General features: G+C 35.4%; 1 protein-coding gene across 1 annotated transcript in view; it reads right to left on the bottom strand.

Annotated features, from left to right (window-relative positions):
* Positions 1-5,587: 5,587 nt before the first annotated feature.
* LOC109064942 (vasoactive intestinal polypeptide receptor 1-like) overlaps positions 5,588-21,601 on the bottom strand; it is a 30,588-nt gene continuing 14,574 nt past the window's right edge. The window contains exons 3-13 of the mRNA XM_042726013.1: positions 21,182-21,289; positions 11,987-12,087; positions 10,037-10,134; positions 9,799-9,931; positions 8,988-9,141; positions 8,061-8,121; positions 7,846-7,915; positions 7,416-7,507; positions 7,020-7,149; positions 6,668-6,709; positions 5,588-6,285 (exon numbers count right to left, since the gene is read on the bottom strand). Coding sequence (XP_042581947.1) covers positions 6,103-6,285; positions 6,668-6,709; positions 7,020-7,149; positions 7,416-7,507; positions 7,846-7,915; positions 8,061-8,121; positions 8,988-9,141; positions 9,799-9,931; positions 10,037-10,134; positions 11,987-12,087; positions 21,182-21,289 — 1,172 coding nt within the window. The 3' untranslated portion in view covers positions 5,588-6,102. The remainder of the gene's footprint in view (positions 6,286-6,667; positions 6,710-7,019; positions 7,150-7,415; positions 7,508-7,845; positions 7,916-8,060; positions 8,122-8,987; positions 9,142-9,798; positions 9,932-10,036; positions 10,135-11,986; positions 12,088-21,181; positions 21,290-21,601) is intronic.

The following is a 21,601-nucleotide window of genomic DNA, read 5'->3' as shown; positions in this document are numbered from 1 at the left end:
AGATTGTGTGCAGAGAAACAACTAGTAATACTTTTTAGTGTAAATGTCAAAATAACACAAAAGCTAGTGTGTAACTGCTAGTGTTTCACGCATCCTAAGCTGGGGTTTTATTTAAAAACTGAGAATTTTAAGCAATTTAAATTGTGATTAAAGAGCTCTTGGTGATAAGGTTGTTTAAATGTGTAGTTCTCAGCATTGCTGGCTATTCCTCTTAAACAATGCATGCATTTCCTGTGATCTGTTGGGCGCTAAAGCACACAAAGAAAGTGGGTGGCTTTTTTTACTGATGTACAGCAATATTGTTGTTGTTTTACAAGAAAATACCACAGTGACAAAAATCAGTAAGTATTACCCATAGGGCCAACAAGCATGTGCACTTTCTTAAAACCCCATAATGACTATTTTTATTATATCCCGGGAATTATTACAGTGCTTTTTGTAGGTTACAATAGGTTGAGGAAATTTTAGATGACATGTTTTGGTCTAACAAACACTTCTCTGATACCTCACATTCAAAGCAGTGGGATTGCAGTGCTTCCACAGATTCTAAACTTACCCAGAACTAGAAAACTTGCCCAATTTATACCTCATACAACATTCAACAGAAATGACTGAACTTTCAGCACATGGGCTTGAAATCACCACTGCACATTTCAACTGCTGAATATACATAAAAATGGGCTGATGGGAAACAAAGTAAACTGTGAGCGTTACACAGGTATGGAGATGAAAATGTGTGGGGTTTTATATTTCACAAGACAAATTACATGTTTTTCTTTCCCTCCTGTAAGCGAAAATGTATTATAACTAATACTGTAGAATAAGCTATGGCTTTAGATGTAATATATGAAAATTCGTTGTTGTTGTTGTTTTTTTATGGAGGAGTATGATACACTTATTGTGACCTCATGCAAACTACATGTGAAAACTTTGTTTCTGATTTTAAACTAACATATCACAGAAAACAAGAATGTAGTATTTAGAATATTAATAATACAGTGGTTTGACAGACTTGTAATGACTACATAGATTCATTTGAATGTGCTACTGTAGATGATGTTAACTGCAGCTAAACTTGCTTTTGTGGAGAGTTGCTGGCTTTTTGTTGTTTTTCTTTGTGCTATTTTATGTCACTGACTGTGATGTGAAATTATTTTTTGTTGGATGTATGGTAAAACTTTTTGCACATTATAGACTTCATATTGAAACATCATTAAATGTTTTTGACAAGTGAATATGAAGTTGAACTTTTCTAATAATAATCTTTTTGTATTAGGACATAATATGTTAAAGGCAGAAAAACTGCAGATAATTATGTAAGTTTATAAATAAGGTCAACTTTGTGGAAAAATACAGTAAGAGTAGGTGCATTTGTATATATAACATAATACAATATCACAAAGCACATAATAAAAATATTTACTCCATACATTTAACATTCAACAAAGATAATACACGTCTGAATACGTTAAGGCAGGTTGGTGAATGTAGCAACAGCGCTTACACAATCAAGACAACAGAAGTTATCTGAATGGGTAACATTTTCACAAACTGAAAAAGACACAACACAACATTAAAAACTATTAGAGAATAAATACATTTTAGCATATGCTGTATATCACGGCCCCGAATTCATATTCTATCCACTTATTAATATAACCTATTAAAATAAATCAATACTGATGTGTGCCTCCAAATCAATGTTAAAATTACTATTCATAAAAAAAATAGATGTTGTTAATATGGATTAATTTATAATTTATGAATTTATATTTAAAATTAAAACACCAAATAACAAATGTTGGCAAATATAGTACATCAAGTCAAATATATAGGCTACAGCAAGCATATATTTACAAACACATTTAGCAACAATAAAACAAGATAACATTTCTACCAAACAAGAAACTTTACAGTCTAGTGCTCCAGATGTGTGCACTGCAAAAGGATTCTTAAATAGGCCATTTTCAAAACAGTATTATTCATTATTATACTCATAACTACTCAAAATACTCATATTTACATTTACATGTAGTCATTTAGCAGACGCTTTTATCCAAAGCGACTTACAAACGAAGACAATGGAAGCAATCAAAATCAACAAAAAAGCAATGATATACAAGTGCTATAACAAGTCTCAGTTAGCTTAAACACAGTACACGTAGCAAGGGCTTTTAAATAATATAATTTAAAAAAAGAAAACGGATAAAAAAAGAATAGAGCAAGTTAGTGTTAGAGGTCTTTTTTTCTTTCTTTTTTTTTTGCTTTTGTTAATTGTATAATAAATGTAAAGAAAACAGATAGAATACAAAAAGATTAGAAAGCTAGTTAGACTTTTTTTTTTTAAGAATAGAATTAGAATAAAGAGTGCTAAAGTCAGAGGGTCAAATAAAGATGGAAGAGATGTGTTTTAAGCCGATTCTTGAAGATGGTTGCTCGGATTGAGTTGGGCAGGTCATTCCACCAGTAGAGAACATTTAATTTAAAAGTCTGTAAAAGTGACTTTGTGCTTCTTTGGGATGGCACAATCAAGCGACATTCACTTGCAGAACGCAAGCTTCTAGAGGGCACATAAGTCTGAAGTAAGTCTGAAGTCTTGTCTGTTAGACAAGCTGAGATGCAAGCAGCTACCGTTGGATCATCAGGATGGAATGAGAGGTAGAGTTGAGTGTCATCAGCATAGCAGTGGTATGAAAAGCCATGTTTCTGAATGACAGAACCTAATGATGCCATGTAGACAGAGAAGAGAAGTGGTCCAAGAACTGAGCCCTGAGGCACCCCAGTAGTTAGATGCTGTGACTTGGACACCTCACCTCTCCAAGATACTTTGAAGGACCTATCTGATAGATAAGACTCAAACCACTGGAATGCAGTTCCTGAGATGCCCTTTGTCAGCAGTGTTGACAGGAGGATCTGTCAGAACAGTGTCAAAAGCAGCGGACAGATCAAGCAAGATAAGTATTGAAGATTTGGATTCTCTTGCCAGTCTTAGGGCTTCAAAATCTCAGCAGACAAGCAGTCTCAGTTGAATGTCCACTTCTGAAGCCAGATTGGTTGCTGTCAAAGAGGTTGTTCTGTGTGAGAAAGGCAGAGACTTGGTTGAACACAGCTCGTTCAAATGTTTTTGCAATGAAATGAAGAAGGGAAACTGGTCTGTAGTTCTCTAAAAGAGTTGGGTTGAGGGTGGGTTTCTTAAGTAGTGGAGTTATACGAGCCTGTCTAAATGTTGAGGGAAAAACACCAGTGTGGAGGGATATGTTAATACTGTGGGTGAGTGCAGGTACAACTGCAGGAGAAATGGCTTGAAGGAGATGAGATGGAATAGGATCAAGCGGACAAGTAGTAGGATGATTAGAAAGGATGAGTTTGGAGACTTCGACCTCAGAGAGTGAAGAGAAGGATGTGAATAAGTGTATGTTTGCTGGTTAGATGTGCTTGACGGATTGTGGTGTGGAAAATTGTGCATTGATGTTTTTCATTTTATTAATGAAAAATGTGGCAAAGTCGTCAGCTATTAGAGTTGATGCAGGAGGGGGAGGAGGAGGACAAAGGAGCGAGGAAAATGTTTTAAAAAGCATGCGAGAGTTAGACGAATTGTTAATTTTGTTATGGTATTATGTCCTTTTAGCAGTGGAGACATTAGCAGAGAAGGAAGAGAGGAGTGACTAAGACACATTAAGATCAGTAGTATTTTTGGATTTGCGCCACACCCTTTCAGCAGCTCTAAGCTTAGAACGATGTTCGCGTAGAACATCAGATAACCAAGGGGCAGAAGGGGTGGTACGGGCTGACCTGGAAGACAAGGGGCAAACAGTGTCTAAACAAGATGTAAGAGTGGAACAGAAAGTATCAGTAGCACTGTTAGTATCAAAATATGCTAACAGTTTAGGGGAAGGAAGCGAAGATGAAACCATAGCAGATAGCTGGGAGAGTGAGAGTGAGCATAGGTTATGTCGAAAGATGACATGTGGAGGGGTAAGTGATGTGTCAGGGACCATGTTGAGGTTAAGAGTGAGGAGGAAGTGATCCGAGGTGTGCAGTGGAGTAACCAGTACATGATCAGTGGAGTAGTGTCATGTGTAAATAAGGTCCAGTTGGTTGCCTGATTTGTGAGTAGCAGTAGTTGACACTCGGTTGAGATCAAAAGAGGCAAGCAGAGTGTGGAAGTCTGCAGATAGAGGTTTATCTAGGTGGATGTTGAGGTCTTCAAGCATAACTAGGGGAGTACCATCCTCAGGAAAGGTTGAGAGCAGCACATCCAATTCATCCAAAAACTTACCTAGTGGTTCTGGGGGCTGATAGACAACTACAAAATGGATTTTAAGAGGGTAGATAACAGTAACTGAATGAGATTCAAAGGAGCTGTTGATACCCAAAGATGGTAAAGGAATAAATTTCCAATCATTAGAGATAAGCAGACCAGTACCTCCACCTTTTCCAGTTAAAACGGGGGGAGTGGGAAAAGGAGAAATTATTGGAGAGTGCTGCAGGTGTAGCAGTGTCCTCTGGTTTGATCCAGGTCTCTGTCAGGGCCATGAGATTTAGCTTTGAATGACTAATAATAGAAGTAATGAAATTGGCTTTGTGTACAGCAGACTGGTAATTCCAGAGACCAATAGAAAAAGAAAGTAGTGTATTAGCAGACATAGGCAAAGTGTGCAGGTTGTTAGGATTGCGTTGCCTACAGTGTGTGATGCGTGGTTTGCGAGTGGTAGTGATAGTAGGGATCTTGAAACACATAGTTAGAATTGGTTATAAAAACTGAAACAGAAGTGAAACAAGTTGTAGGAAAAAGGTTTAATCAAAACAATACTTATATCCCTTGCCAGTATCTCTGTCTGGTGGAGTCACACGGTAGAGTCAATGGTATTTACACTCTTCGGTCTTCACACGAGGAGGGCTTAACAGGAGGGCTGCCGCGACTGCTGCCGCGGTATACTAACGATCTGCTTTTAACTTCCACTGATTTAACTGCTTCTCTCAAAGAGTATTTCTATACACTGTCTTTTGCTAGCACTTGAACACACTTTACTGTTTATCACAACAAAGGTCTAAGCAACCGCACGACACTGACAAGATATGATATCAATATTATTAATCATCTTCATCATTTGTATCAACTTTGTAAGTACTCTTTGTACTAAGACAGATTGTGTTTTCATGCATTTCTAATAAAACTTTATCACTAAAGCCTAATGATTTATTTAATTGAAACATTTAAACATGGTTTATAATGAATAAAATATCTTGAAAATACCCAATATTTAAGAAAAATACTTTGGATGCCCTATAGAAATGCTATATTTCTTTATACATACAGGGCCAGTGCACTGTGCAATATGTAGCCTTGAACAATAATTTACAAAATAAGAGATTACGGATATGCATTTATGAATATGAAAATACCTTTAATCGTTAGCTATTTTATGTGGAGAATCTAAAATGAGGTCTCTGTTTACTGTAAGGCAATTAGCTGTGTGTTCAACATCTATACATTTATGCAATCTCAACTTTCAAGCCAAGCAGACCATACTACGGAGTGACAAATACAAATTAAGGAGAAATTAGTTTTATGATCATCGTTTACTTAAGAAGGCAAGCTGTTTTTTTTTTTTTTTTTAATGGGTTAAAGGGGTAAACTGTCCCTTTAGTTTGGTCTCTAAATAATCAGTGCATCTAATTTAAATAAAATATGATTTGTGCTTCTGCATTATGAATAAATAGAGAGTAATTTCTTATCAGCATCAAGTTGAAAGCTTGTTTCAGTAATGTGTAGAAAAAAAGAATATCTTTGAATTGTTCTAGCAAGCATTTTATAACTTTATCACAATGCATGAATTTGCATGAACTTGAAAATCTTCGATGAATTTAATCTTTTAGAGCAGGGTTCTTCAAAACTGGCCTTTGTGTCCTTTAACTCCAACCTTAAAGAAACGCACCTAAACCAGACAATCAAGATCTTCAGGATTACTGACAAATTACAGGCAGGTGAGTCAATCAGGGTTAAAGAGGACAGTGAATCTCACTGAAGGACCAGTTAAGAGGTTTCAAAAAAGAGAAAGAGGGGAAGAGAAACAGGAAATGAGATGAATTGTAAAGATTTCAAATGGATGACACACTGTTGTGGGAATCAGTTAAGGGCAGCTCCTTAGGGCTGTACTTCTCCAAAACTGATATTTGTGTGACTGTGCTGCTCTCAGTAAAGAGGGTTCGTCTTCTCTTACTGTATCTCAGATAATTTTGTGTTTGCCACTTCCACAGTCTTTTCTTCAGTTCTGCTTGTACCTGAAAAACACAAACAAATGCATGTGCATTTTTGAAAGCAGAATGTATTTGCTGTTTTACACATGCACTACCAGTCAAAGTTTAGATCAGATTTTGTAATGTTTTTTGTAGTCTTTTATGCTCTCCAGGGCTGCATATGTTTGACGAAATATAATGTTAAAACAGTATTATCTTTATAACTATTACAATTTAAAATAACTTCTATTTTAATACATTTTAAAATGTTATTTTTTTCTGTGATGGCAAAGCTGATTACTCCAGTCTTCAGTATCACATGGCCTTAATAAACTCAGACTCAGAAGCATTAAAAAAAAATCTTAATTATTCTAAACTTTTGACCATTGGTATATTTATTTACTATTAGGAAACACTTGTGGCTTACCTCTCCATTGAGAAAACAGTATAACAGAGCCACAACAAAACCCTGAGATACAACGAAACACAGTATAACAGTCAGTCAGTAAGGATGCATTAACAATTAAATAGGCTACAGCTCATCTAAGTAAAACATATGCCGCTATTAGTTGACATAGATGGTATTACATTTTATATTATATATACATATTACATATATATTTTACATTTACTCAATAGTGTATATTTATTTTTTTGCCATATATATGACACAAATAGTCATATATAATGTGATATCACAAAATATTGTACATCAGACAATTCCAGAAGTCATGAGCATTAGTATTCTGTGAATTTCATAGATGCTGCGCTGTACACACCTGAAAGGGGCCCAGGCCAAGTTCAAGAAAGTGGCGAGCGTTTTCTCCCGTGTTCTCTGGCAGGAAGGCAAAAACCATGTAGTGCATGCCAAACAGAGGGATCAGGAAAAGGGTAGACTTGGCCAGTCTCCTACAAGTATTCATGAAGTTCAGCATTACTTCAGATTAATAACAAACTATGAAAGTACATTTTAGAGGGAATGTGTGTGGGAGTAAAAAAATGTTCATGCTGTAAATAAATAAAACTCTACTTGCAACTTAAAAATTTCAACATGGCAATAACACATTGCTTCAGTTGCATGTGCACAGATCTACAAGTATTTGCCAATTGTCTGTGAATCAGACATTTTTAGATTATTTGCTGCCTTTGTTTTGAGTGTGCTTTATATTCCTTACATGAAGTGGTTGGTATCACTGTCACCCATTCCTGGAGACTTCAGCTTCTGCACAAGAATCCGGATCACATTTATGAAGATGAAGAAATTGATCTATAAAATAAAGTGTCTCTGTATAATAAATGAAGGAAACAGCTTATATACTGAACACTACACATCAACATACTGTGGATATATTCAGAAAGAAACGAACAAAATGACTAGGGCAAAATGAAAATTTAAGTATTTAAAACATTACATACAGTACTGTCTTACATAACTTTTTAACTTTATATTCATATGTTAGAAAATGCCATTTTGATATTGCACAACCAGGGCACATGAACAATTCATAATACTGTATATTTTCTGCACAATTCTATTGCAACCAATGTTTTCCATTATATACAGGATGTAGTCATATATATTTGATAAGATCTGCTGAACTCTACCAGGAGAGACACTGTGATTGGTCCTTTGATAATCCACCAAAAGTAAGCAACATCTGTGTCATCCCAGCACCTGCAACATGAACTTATGATTATTTTTGAGAAGACCAGTAACTGCACCTTCACAAACAGTAAAAAAAAAATTCAGTGTTTATCACTATATATCAAAATATCACACAATACTGTAGCTTAAAGAGTTTAGAACAATCTGGACTTACCCCTTGTTATCCAAAAAATTCCTGGCTAGAACCCAGATGGTCAGTATAAGTGTTGGTAGACCTACAGGATACAGAGAGCAGAACTAACTAAATAAAATCTCATCAAATTGTAAAATGTGTTACTATGCTGACACAAAATCAAGAATAGGTTTATATCTTCGTATCTATCCTAGTAAAAAAGTAATATATTTAAAATACATTATTTCATATGAAGTATAGTATGTTAAATGTATCTACTGACATATCACTCAAGACTTACTGATATTAAAATTATAATTAAACATAATTTGGATTACTACATGTGCACAATGCACATTTCTTAATATTAAGCCTAAAATATGTTTTAATGCCACGGCTGATGAGGACTGTATGATCTTTGAATAATATCAGTCTTTAAATGCAAGATATTTCACTTTAGCACAATCAAATATACTTCAGTATATCTTTAGTTGGACTTCAGCACTACTTCCTCACAATTAAAGTGCATTAAGTACATAATTAGTTGTTCCAATTTAGCAGACGACTTTATGTATACCAGTTTAGTATCCCAAAAGTACAATTGGAGGGTATTTTTATTAAGCACATAAATATGTAAATGTATTTGTAGTATCAAATACATTTTAGTATATTTACTTTTCAATAGGGTAATACTGGGATAACAAAAATTCCATCTCATGCCTACAGGTGTCACCAATGGAACATAATACAGAATAAGGCCACACTATCATATACTACAATACACTTTCCAGATTTTATTTTTTTTTTTGTAGAAAAAAAGGATATATTACTGATTTACATGTAAAAAAAAAAAAACATAATTATTAAAAACTTTGGACAATAACAGTAGTGTAAATTAGTAATATTTCATCACATTATCATATATATAACAATATGTCCTCAAGTATCTTCTACAGTACCCATACTTACCCCAGCCAATAAGTATGTACCACCAGAAATACTTCTTTTGTGAGACAAAAGTTAGAGCTAGAAGAGTCTGTAGATACATCCCCTCCACCAACAGCCAGAAGTAGTTAGCCAGGATACTGAACTGGAAGAAAGCTACTGCCGCCTTGCAAGAGTTCTGAAGAAGAAAACATTCAGAATCCAGTATTAGTGCTATAATGTTCTGTCAAGATGTACTGTACGTTCTTAGAGGACAAAAGAAGATATAAAAGTACACATACTGTCTGAGTGGAAATTGCCACAGCATGTAGCTAATTTTAAGACCTATGCATTACAAATAAAAGTATGATATAGTTGCAGTGCTTAGACGTTTCAACAGTATAATTTTAGGGTGAATAAATTAAGTAGTGCTGATAAGAAACAGCACAAATACCACCACAGAGAAGTGGGAAGAAGAGTGTTAGCTATGTAAGAAGTGGTTTTTGTACTTCAAAGAAAGTGTTTGTGAGTTCTAGCGGAGGCAGATCTTGAAAAGTGTGCCTTTAAGGCACAGATGAGTCGACTCCTACTGAGAGGGGCGGAAAAGTGGATGCAAAGTGGAAGCTAGTGTCACTATGCTGACAGAAACTGGCGTGAAGCTTAGACATTTCTTCTCTGTTTCAGATAGATGCTGCAGTGTCATACATTGTGACCTAATATGTTTACTGACCACAAGGCTGATTGGGAACATGAGCTCTGACATGTTGAATTGTTTGCATTAGCTTATTGAATGACGTCTATCAAAAAAAAAAAAAAAAAAAATGTGCATATGTCTGTGACAGCCGGCGAGCCTCACTGTTGACATGAAGCAGTGGTCCGTATTCTCATCGGCAAAGAGAACTGCATCTTTGATGAAGATCGCACTGGCTCGCAAGATGAAGGAGGCAAAGAGATTGATGTGAATGTAATTTCTTGTGCAGTGGAACTTCCTGTTTTGGGCAGAATAACATAGATTGCCAAATTATTCAACAAATTGTCACAAACCTCTTAAAATGTGTTTGTTTGCATGAGCTTTGTGAGGATTCTCATTGTACCTGAAGGCTGTAAACACAAAGATGGCAGAGATGAGGGAAATCAGAGAGGTAGCGTAACCTGCAGTGTACACCTGCCTGAAAGTGGAATAATATGATGTCTAGAACATATGGACAAAAATAAAGAAAAAAGGAAAAGTTACAAAATTATTTCCAAAGAAATATTTCATCTCTCTTTTATCAAGAGATTTTACAATGAAATGGCAAGTCTTTTCATTTTGATTTGTGCACTTCAACACATTATGTTGTCCTTGAGGTTTATTCTTTTACAGACAAGCTCAAATTTGAATGTGACGATTTGTTTTTGTGAACAATTCACACAGAAATGTATTTTGCTTGTTGTTGCACAAAGGTGTTTTGACTTGATGCAATTACCTTAAGTTAAAAAACTAGAACACAAATAAGTCCATATATTACATTCTTCAAAAAAAGTAAACTTTTATCCACATAGGCTTGCTGGATCTTTGGTTCTTAATCTTAATAATTGTAAACTTGCAGGTTTTATGAATCATGTATGAGAATATAAGGCTGGGTGGAGACAAGAATAGTCTCACCGGTCTGAAATATCATGGAGGATAAATAGGTTTTTTATATTTATCCAATGATAGTGTGCTCCAAAATGAATTAAAAATTTATGATGAAATAACATTTCTTCATTCCGTTGTTTGTTGTTTGTGCCACAACCTCAAGGGCAGTAAATGAGAAATGCCCAAAACCAAGCAAATATAGTCATGTAAAAAAAACTTTTATAAAATTTAAAATGTCTAAAAATGTTAAATATATTTTTATCATTTTAAATAATTTATCCATGAACAATTTATTCATAAACTGCATGCAAAGGATCGTTGGATATTGTAGGGAGGGTATGACTGTGTACAATGTAAAAATGCCTATTAATAGACAGGATGAAATCCAAAAATTAGATTGAGAGATCCCTATGAATGCAGATTTTTTGGACATAGCTAATATTAAAAGCAGGTCATCTTATTCTGGGATTACAGCATATGGAATTAAATATTTAAGGTCCATATATAACCGCATTGCTACTTCCCCTGATGCAGGCACAGGTGAAAGTCATTATGAAAATAGAGTTTAAGTGGTAGAGATTAAATTTAGCACTCAGGAGAGAGTATTATGCTCTTGTATGACTGATTCAACTACCGTAATTGGCTTGTTCACATTAGGAACACGCTCATCTGTTAACCTAGCTTTTTTGTTTAATTTGTAATTTTTGTTTGTGTGTATTGTCTCTATTCTCATTACCATATGACTGAAAAAAAGAGATAATATAAGAGAACTGCTAGGAAGAGGAAAGGTTTTTTTACTTTGAAGTGGGTAAGCTATTTTCTATTGGTAATATGAATACAATTTGCTCCCATCAGCAAAAGCAAAGTGGTATTAAAGAGAAATGCTCAACTTTATGCAAATAATAGGCAAAAAAAAAAAAAAAAAAAAAACAGGACGGCAGTTTTGATGTGAAGGGAGCTGGTCAGGATTGCTTCTAATGAATTACTGCTGCTGTTGGTTATAGCTGTTGTTGTAGATTATTGCTACTGCTGCTGTAAAGCAAGTACAGGAACTTGCTAGTTGCTACTGCCAATACATACACCGACACAGGGCTGTGAGTATTTAAGATATACAGTACTGCTGCTGCACAAGTAGCATATATAATAACCCATAGCAGATCTTTACAGGTGGAGCTAGGGAAGGAGAAGGGTTTCAGAGGAACTCTGAAAGCGCACCGAGAACTGCTCTAGTTAATGCTAACCAGCCTTTTAAATGTAAATGAGCAAGCTCATTGGCTGCATATGAAACATGAACCAGTCAGTTTGTGCCAAGTAGTGTTATGCATGTGAATATCATTAGTTTCATGACAGAACTTGGCATATACAGTTACTATGCCATACAATTATCTGAGGATATGTACAATATTGCATGTAGTAAAGTTTTCACCTCAGTTTCTGATTCCACGTCCTTCACAATCTCACAAGCATTCTCATAGGATGGGTAGATTTTTGTCCAGCCACTCTTGGTGCAATTCCTAATTATGAAACCTGCATTAAAATAATGTTAAACATAATGACCAGCATGCAACGTTGTATAGGTTGCATTTTGATACATCATGTGGAAAAGAGAAACTTGTAAAACACCAGACCGCAACAGCTGCTCATTACATTGCCTGTAACAGATACATCTAGTACTTTTTCCCTTTAATTAGTCACAAAAATAAGCAGATGTTTCATTTGTTCTAGATTTTATACCACATTGTGTTACTGTATAAGCTTTATAATCAATAACTTTAAATCTTAATTACTAAGGATGACAGTCTCTGCTACAGTAATCCACAGGTCCTTCCTCTCATTACCATTTGACAGTAAACAGATTATGTTTTTATTAGTCTGCTTGTACCCTTTGTTGCATTTCATGATATTTAGATACAGTATGTGGATAGAGAGCTCAGATGGATCAAATTATGTTTATATACAGTTTTTATGCATTCTCCAGCATAGGACTTACTGTATGTCCTGCATGTCACTGTATAATGAAATTGTTATTGTATAATGAGCCCCAGTCTATAATATAACAGACAGACTCATAAAGAGTATGTGAAATTGCAATAGTAGTCTGAAATTGTTAATCTGAGGAATCTGAAATGTGCTTTTTTCTTTGAAACACAAGCTATAGAGGTTTCCTTTGAAAAGAAAAAAACAAAAACAAGTTAAGAATAAAAATGTATTAATTCAGCAATGTAACAAGTGGGTTTTTTATTATTATTTTTTTTTCTCTCATTAAGTCAATGAATCATTCACTCAATAAATATAAGTCCATGAATTATTCACTCAAAAAATATTTCATTCAGGAACAAAACCACTACTGTTTGTGCTGCACAGAAATGCAGTTTATTCTTTATTTTGTTTCAGAAGAAGAATACACAAACTACCTTGCAGTATTGTTTCAAACAAAACAAGATGTTACTGAATATTTCCTGATATGTTGTTCTTAAAAATGCAACATAACATTGAAAGTTGTGCTGTTAGTCTACCTGAACCTCAGCCCTGAAAAACAGCACTCTCTTTGACCAAACCTCTTAAACCTGAATTGGTTTGGGAACACTAGAATTTGGTTGTACACAAAAACAATAAAGGTCCAATGGTTCAGTGCAAGCAGTAAATCAAAGACCTCTTTCTCTTGCAACCCTTGAACATAACAACCTCTGGATTCTAATGCAACTCAAACCCTAATACACTGCATGCCAGGAGAGTGGCTCACGATGAATGTTCTCTCTCTCTCTCTCTCTCGCTCTCTCTCCATTATTATTTTTTATCATTCTCGAGAGGAAATGGTCTATTTGAGCATTGAGCAGTAAAGAGAATCCTTTGTTCTCTCTCTGATTGCAAAATAAACTAGCATGAGAAGTTGTATCTTCCAGACTTTTGTCGGGTTTTTTTTTTTGGTGTTTAACGGTGTTCTATTAAAACAGGACTTGAAGAAATGAGGTCACCTGTCACTCAGGGACACATAAAAATTTGGTCAACAAAATAAATCTAATTCTATTCAGTCTGTGTGTACAAGTGGGTTTTGTCAGTGTTTCAGTAGAAATGCCCAGTCATCCGTGACTGTCCTGAATAAGCTATTTCACATAACAGATGTTTATATGTACTCCATATAAACATCAAATATAAACTTAAAATAACTGAATTTATAAAATTGACCCTGTTTTGAGATCCATCTTTTCACTCTGAGGACAACTGAGGGACTAATAAGCAACTTTTAAAGAAGGTTCAATTGCTCACTGATGCTCCAGAAGGAAAAAAATATGCATTAAGAATCGGAGGGTAAAAACTTTTGAACAGAATGGGGATCATTTTTTCTATTTTGCCTAAATATCATATTTTTTTTTTTCATTTAGTACTGCCCTTGAGAGGCTACAGAAGATAGTTACATGTTTCTCAGAAGACAAAATAAGTTACATTTACCCAAAAAAGTTTTCAACCCACAGCTCTTAATGCATAGTTTTTCCTTCTGGTGAGGAAAACCGGTGAGCATTTAAACCTTCTGCAATAGTTGCATATGAGTCCCACAGTTGTTCTCACTGGCTAATGTTTACAGGCCACCAGGGCACCATATAGTATTAATTAAAGAATTTGCTGATTTTCTCTCCGAGTTAGTGCTGGCTGCAGACAAAGTTTTAATTGTTGGTAATTTTAATATCCATGTTGATAATGAAAAAGATGCATTAGGATCAGCTTTCATAGACATTTTGAACTCTGTTGGGGTTAGACAACACGTGTCAGGACCTACTCATTGTCATAATCATACTCCAGATCGGGGATGGGCAACTTTGATAGTGACGAGGGCCTGCATTTTTTCTCCTTTATACCAAAGGGCCAGATTACTAATCAAGCTCCACACACCTTTTACACCATCTTACTCAATATCCTTTTTACTGAAGGAAATTAAAGTATAACTATTGTATTTTGTTTTTTAAAGATTTTATTAACTATAAAACTTATGCAGTTTTCAGAAGGAAAAAATTGTTCTCAGTGGACAGAAATATTACCCCAACAAGCCAATGTAAATATATCTGTATGCATTGTCTGTAAATTTGCAACAAACGAATATACAGAGGTCATTTTTTTTATTAGTGGCCTACAGAACATTCTCAAAACAACCTAAGAGGACAGTTAAAAAGGGCTTATTCAAAAAAAAAAAAATTGTTATTCCAAATGGTACCATACAATAACCTGGTATCTGCAGGATTTTTAAAGTAAAATTTAAGACATTTAAAGACCTTTTTAAGATCTGCACTTCACATTTGAGACTTTAAACAATTTTTAAGAAAAGGGATGAGTCAAAATTGTCAATTATTATATTAATTTAAACAATTATTATAGATTAATAATCTATTAATGTCTTAATTGTTTAGATTTTTATAATGCATTAGCTTTCAAATGTAAAAATATGTAGCAAAAATAGCAGATGGGCTTATTGAAAAAGCAAATTCGTTCTCTGCCAGCAGGTTTCACCTTCGGAACTGCAGATATATAGTTTTCCCCGGTAACCGCAGTACACAAAGCTGATGTGCATTCTCTACTATAGGAGAGGAAGAATTGTATAAACTTGTTAAACCATGTTATCCAATAACATGTATGTTAGACCCTATTCCATATAAGCTCCAAAAAAGAGGTGCTTCCAGAAGTCATAGATCCTCTTCTGACTATTATTAATTCGTCATTGTCATTAGGATATGTCCCCAAAACCTTCAAACTTGCTGTTATTAAGCAGCTCATTAAAAAAACACAACTTGACCCCAAAGAACTAGTTAATTACAGACCAATCTCGAATCTCCCTTTTCTGTCCAATATACTAGAAAAGGTAGTATCCTCACAATTTTATTCCTTCTTAGAGAAAAATGGTATCTGTGAGGATTTCCAGTCAGGATTTAGACTGTATCATAGTACTGAGACTGCTTTCATTAGAGTTACAAATGACCTGCTCTTATCATCTGATCGTGGTTGTATCTCTCTATTAGTGCTACTGGAACTTAGCGCTGTGTTGGACACTATTGACCACAACATTCTTCTGCATAGACTATAAAACTTTGTTGGCATTAGTGGAAGTGCACTAGCATGGTTCAAATCATACTTATCTGACCGCCATCAATTCGTAGCAGTGAATGAAGAGGTATCATATCGATCACATGTGCAGTATGGAGTACCTCAAAGCTCAGTACTAGGGCCGTTACTTTTCACGCTTTACATGTTACCCCAGGAAGATATCATTAGGAAACACGGTGTTAGCTTTCACTGTTATGCTAATGACACTCAGCTCTATATTACTTCAGGGCCCAGCAAAACATACCAACGTAATGCATAGTCGATATAAAAAACTAGATGACGAGTAATTTCTTACTGCTAAATTCTGAAAAAACAGAGGTGTTAATTATCGGACTTAAACCTCTGCATGTAATAACCTAGAACACTGTCTAAGTCTCGATGGCTGCTCTGTCTATTCTTCATTATCAGTTAGGAAACTAGGTGTGCTATTTGATAGCAATCTTTTATTTGAAAGCCATGTTTCTAGCATTTGTAAATCTAAATTATGACCTATGCTCTCAATATCAAATGCAGAGACATTTATTAATGCGTTCATGACCTCAAGGTTCGATTATTGTAATGCTTTATTGGGTGGTTGTTCTGCACACTTAATAAACTCCAGATGGTCCAAAATGCAGCAGCTAGAGTTCTTACTAGAACCAGGAAGTATGACCATATTAGCCCGTTTCTGTCAACACTGCACTGGCTCCCTATTAAACATTGTATAAGTTTTAAAATCTTGCTTATTACTTATAAAGCCCTGAGTGGTTTAGCACCTCAGTATGTGATCGAGCTCTTGTTGCATTGTAGTCCTCCACATTCGCTGCATTCTCAAAATGCTGGCAATTTGATAATACCTAGAATTTCAAAATCAACTGCGGGCAGCAGATCCTTTTCCAATTTAGCGCCAAAACTCTGGAATAACCTACCTAACATTGTTCGGGAGGCAGATACACTCTTGTCAGTTTAAATCAAGATTTAAAGCCCATCTCTTTAACCTGGCTTACACATAACACACTAACGCATTTCTAATATTCAAATCCATTAAAGTATTTTTAGGCTGCATTAATTAGGACAACCGGAACTGGGAACAGTTCCAATAACATACAATGTACTTGCTACATCGTTAGAAGAATGGCATCTACGCTAATATTAGTCTGTTTTTTTTTTTATTCCGAGGTCACCGTAGCTTCCAGATCCAGTCTGTATCCAGGTCAGATGGTCACTGCAGTCACCCAGATCAAGTACGTATCCAGCCCAGATGGTGGATCAGCACCTAGATATGACCTTGACAGCCCTGAATGTCAGCGGAGACCAGGACAACTAGATGCACCCCAGAGACAGATCCCCAGTAAAGACCTTGTCTCCTAGACGGCCACCGGGACAAGACCACAGGAACCAGATGAGTCCTCTGCACAATGTGACTTTGCTGCAGCCTGGAATTGAACTGCTTGTTTCGTCTGGCCAGAGGAGAACTGGCCCTCCAACTGAGACTTTTTTTTCTCCATTCTGTCACCGATGGAGTTTTGGTTCCTTGCCGCTGTCGCTTCTGGCTTGCTTAGTTGGGGACACTTAATATCCACCGATATTGTCAACTTGACTGCACAGAAACTATTTAATCACTGAATTCAATGATGAACTGCCTTTAACTGAAAATTGAGAAAACTGAAAATTTTAACCAAAGAATGTGCAGGAGCTGGGGGATTTTTCTGAAGAACAGCAGGCAACTGCTCAGGACCAATGCAGGACTCATTAACAACTATCACAAAACAGAAAAACAGTTGTGGATCATCCAGGAAATGACACAAAGTATTAATATTTAAGGGTATGTAAACTTTTGAACGGGGTTATTTTTATAAATTCAGCTATTATCAACATCTGTTATGTAAATTAGCTTATTCCGGGCAGTACAACATAAAAAATAACATGCAATTTTAATGAGCTCTCTTATTTTGTTAAAATTATTAACATATTTGCATATTCTGCAAAGGGTATGTAAACTTACGAGCACAACTGTATATATTAGTGCTGGGCATTAATAGCATTATTGTCTGTGATTAATCGCATCGTTATGCACAAAACTAATAATGCATTCAAAAGTAGTGTATTGTTCACTTTTTTTCATTTAAAAGTAGGCTTACTGCTATATGAACAAAAGTGTAATAACATTTGGTTTGCAAACACTTTAAACAAATAAGGTGCTTTTTAAAGCAGTGTTCCTTTTACATAGTAGCAGTTAAAATATTTATTGTAGCCTAAATCTCAACTTATAACATTAATGTAATTAAATTAATTATAAAACAAGTTATTTGTCACTGCACAGAAAATATTTTATAGTTTGTTATAGAAAAACAAGTTATGCTCAGAGTCCAGAGCCTCGATCATAACATTATAACAGGCACCTTCCTATTAGAGAACTACAAAGATCGCGGGACCCATCGCAGCAGCGTGCGGCGCGGGACAACACTTGAGGGGCGGGTAGAGACTCGTGTGTGCCGGATGCAGGAGAATATCAGTGAGTGTGGGCGCTAACTGCGCTGGAGTGGAGATGTTCTGATACGTGCTACATGATTGCGTGAATATTTCTGACCAGCAAAAGCGATAGATCTGTAAAGCAATATTTTGTGAGAGGGACATGTATTACCGTGTCCCATACAACTCAAAATAATAAACAATAAAATTAACAAATGATTCACTCCACTGTGTTGAGCGAAAGCACTTCTCTGCTGTCTTCACGTGCTATCAGAAACTTCCTATTTCCAACTTATAAAGTCATGATTACGAGCTCGTTGCATTCTTTTCTGTAAATAGTAACAGTGGACAGTGGTTTATGAATGTTTATGCTTAGCCTAACTAATTTGATCGGGAGCATCCCCTCCTGTGACCCATGATTGGATGTGTATTCAGAGCCAGTGGGCAACGGAATTTCATAATAATAAATAACTGTGTTAACGTGCAATAAAATAATTTTCGGTGTTAATCAATTAATGCATTAACGCGATAATAACGCGTTAACTTGCCCAGCCCTAGTATATATATATTTATATATATATATACATATACATATACATATACATATACATACACATATATATATATATATATATACACACACACACACACACACACACACACACACACACATATATATATATATATATATATATATATATATATATATATATATATACATGAGGAAGCTCAAGAGAGAGAAATGAAGTACACTGTGTGTGGTTTTTGTTTAATGTTTTCATGTATTGAAAATGTTAAGTTGTTCTGTGTTATTTTTAATTATTTGTTTTAAATCTAGAATTTAGTTCAGATTCAATTTTTTTTAATCTACCTGCCAGCTACATTAAATTAAAAATATGATACTAATATGATAAACATCAACTGTTCAGTAAGACATTGCTCTCATTTGGATGAAATAAACTCTTAAAAAAAAACTTTAGTCACACAAAATGTTTAGCAAGAAAAGAGAAAAAGGTATAATGAGGAATGATAGAAAAACTCGCCTAAAAATAAGCTCATACTTTTGAATGTACTGTATTTGCATAGCACACTTCATTTGGACTATGCCTTAGTTAACACTGTAAGGCTTGATATCACAGCTAACCTATAACCTTCTGTCTCCTCACCTACACTTATCTTGGCCATTCTGAAGGCCTACTAAGTGGGTGGTTCAGTGCTAGCTTGCCAATGGGAGTTCTTTCCACCCGCTGTTTCTAGCATTACCATAAAGCAGAGTACATCATGTACCGTAAGTCTCCCTGAAGCCACAGTTGGGGAAGACAGAGTAGTGAGGACCTGACCGCTGATGCTTTCTGAGCTGGAGATGTCAGGCATTGGCCTAGGGGGACTGAAGAGATGGAACAACAAGCGCTAACAGCCACCGCTATAATGCCTGCTTTAACCTGCTTTGATTTTTAATATTTTTATTATTTCCTTGGCACATTTTCAGCAAGATTTGGAACGGAGCGATGTAGATATCTGCAGGTCCATTTTCTACTCACATATTCATAGAGGTGTGTGAGGGCATGGAAGAACAGCATGATGCAGATAGCAGTTGTGTCATGAGTGTGTTGATATTTCTTAGCCTGCACAACCTTTGGATTGATTTCTCAAAAGCCCTGGAGCAGATATGCTGGGTTCATGATTTTTAAATGTTTTTCAATGCCAGTGTGCGTAACTTATGTGTATCTCCTGTTTCCTATGGTGCACTGAAAAAAAAACAAAATCTAATTGGTTGCAGCCAAATTTTTGACTGCACATAGAGAATTATATTCACTGAAAGCAAAAAAAGTTTAGAAACATAATTTTGTAAATCACAAATAATACAATTTCAGTAAATCAGACAATCTGTGTTTTCCCATTTTTTTCAGTGTACCATACTTACAATATTTTCTCCAGACATGATCTAAAGTGTTTACAACATAATGTTACAACATAATCATATTTTCTGTTATGTACCAAAACAAAATAAACTCCAGGAAAATTAATAAAACCCACAATATTTTCTGCTGTCAGTAAAGCTAGCCTGCATAGTCTTACTACATATTTCTATGGGGAGTGGACAAAACTGAAGTGAAAAAAAATTAACAAAACTATGATTTTTCCATTAGATAAATATAAAAATGCACTTTAAATAAATACCATGGTCGTCTCACTTTTTTCATTGTGTTCTAATGCAACACAATAAAGTTAAGAATGTAAACGATTTTGTCCTCTGGGTTGCTCTGACCAGCATTAAATCTCATTGGCCCCAAATCCTGCTCCTCATGACTAAATAACCCATCCATCATCTAGAATGGTGGTGACTATATCAAGTTGTACGGGAGTTTTGTGTTCAAGATGGTAAAAAAAAAAATGTAATCTTGTGACAGATTAGGACCTCTGACATGTAACATACAGTAGTCTGTAAATGTTGATACCAATTTCCTGTAGACAACACTTAAAATCCATCATGAGTACAATTTGCTACCTCACATTGAGAAACATTGAGAAATAACTGTAATATTTACTCAACCTGTGAAAACAAATACACTCAGTGTCCCTTAGCAACTATTAACAGTTTATGATATCCAGATATTCAGAGGTCTAGCTATGAATTTACAGAGCACTCATTATGTTTCTCTGTGTGTGTTTGCCTTGTCACTTTTATTGCCCTGTGTTGGTGCGTCAGAAAAGACTTTTAAGCAGTCTTTTCGCTGTGCCTGAGTGCACAAGAGACCAACCAAAGAGTATGGTCTGGCATGGAATGTGCTGTAAAAGATGAATGTGTGTGATTTTTTGCAGTGGTTTAAAATTACACGATGACAGCTTCTTAGGGTACTCATAATATTGTCTGTATTGTTTGCACAGACAAAAAGCTCCTGGACCACCACTGTGAGAATCCAGCAACTCATCTAATCCACGTCATTTTATTCAGATGATAGATTCAGTCTTAAAAATTAGCTTTCATCTCACAGCTATTTGATAACAGCCACGGTAAAAAAAAAAAAAAAAAAAAAAAAAGATATTAAAAAAGCTGCATGGGATAGCAGTAGCTTACCATGATTAATCGCGAAGAACTGAGACACTTCGTAACAGGAGACGTTGACAACCTGTCCAACCTCTGCCCTGTACCAGCACCAAAAATTATCCCACTCGGTACGGCATCCTGAGATACACAAAAACAAATAACTTACTAACATACAGACACATCGGTCACACTTTATTTTAAGGTCTAGTTCTCACTATTAACTAGACAGACAGACAGACAGACAGACAGACAGACAGACAGACAGACAGATAGATAGATAGATAGATAGATAGATAGATAGATAGATAGATAGATAGATAGATAGATAGATAGATAGATGGTGTCCTGTCAGACTGACAGGAGCAGATGAAAAACAGATGATGGACATTAAGATGGCAAAGGAGAGTGATAAAGGGCATAGACACAAGCGCACATAGAATTGATAAAAAG

Source organism: Cyprinus carpio, chromosome B6 (genome assembly GCF_018340385.1).
Source record: "Cyprinus carpio isolate SPL01 chromosome B6, ASM1834038v1, whole genome shotgun sequence".
Classification (NCBI taxonomy): Eukaryota; Metazoa; Chordata; class Actinopteri; order Cypriniformes; family Cyprinidae; genus Cyprinus; species Cyprinus carpio.
This window is presented reverse-complemented; position numbering and strand designations above follow the sequence as displayed.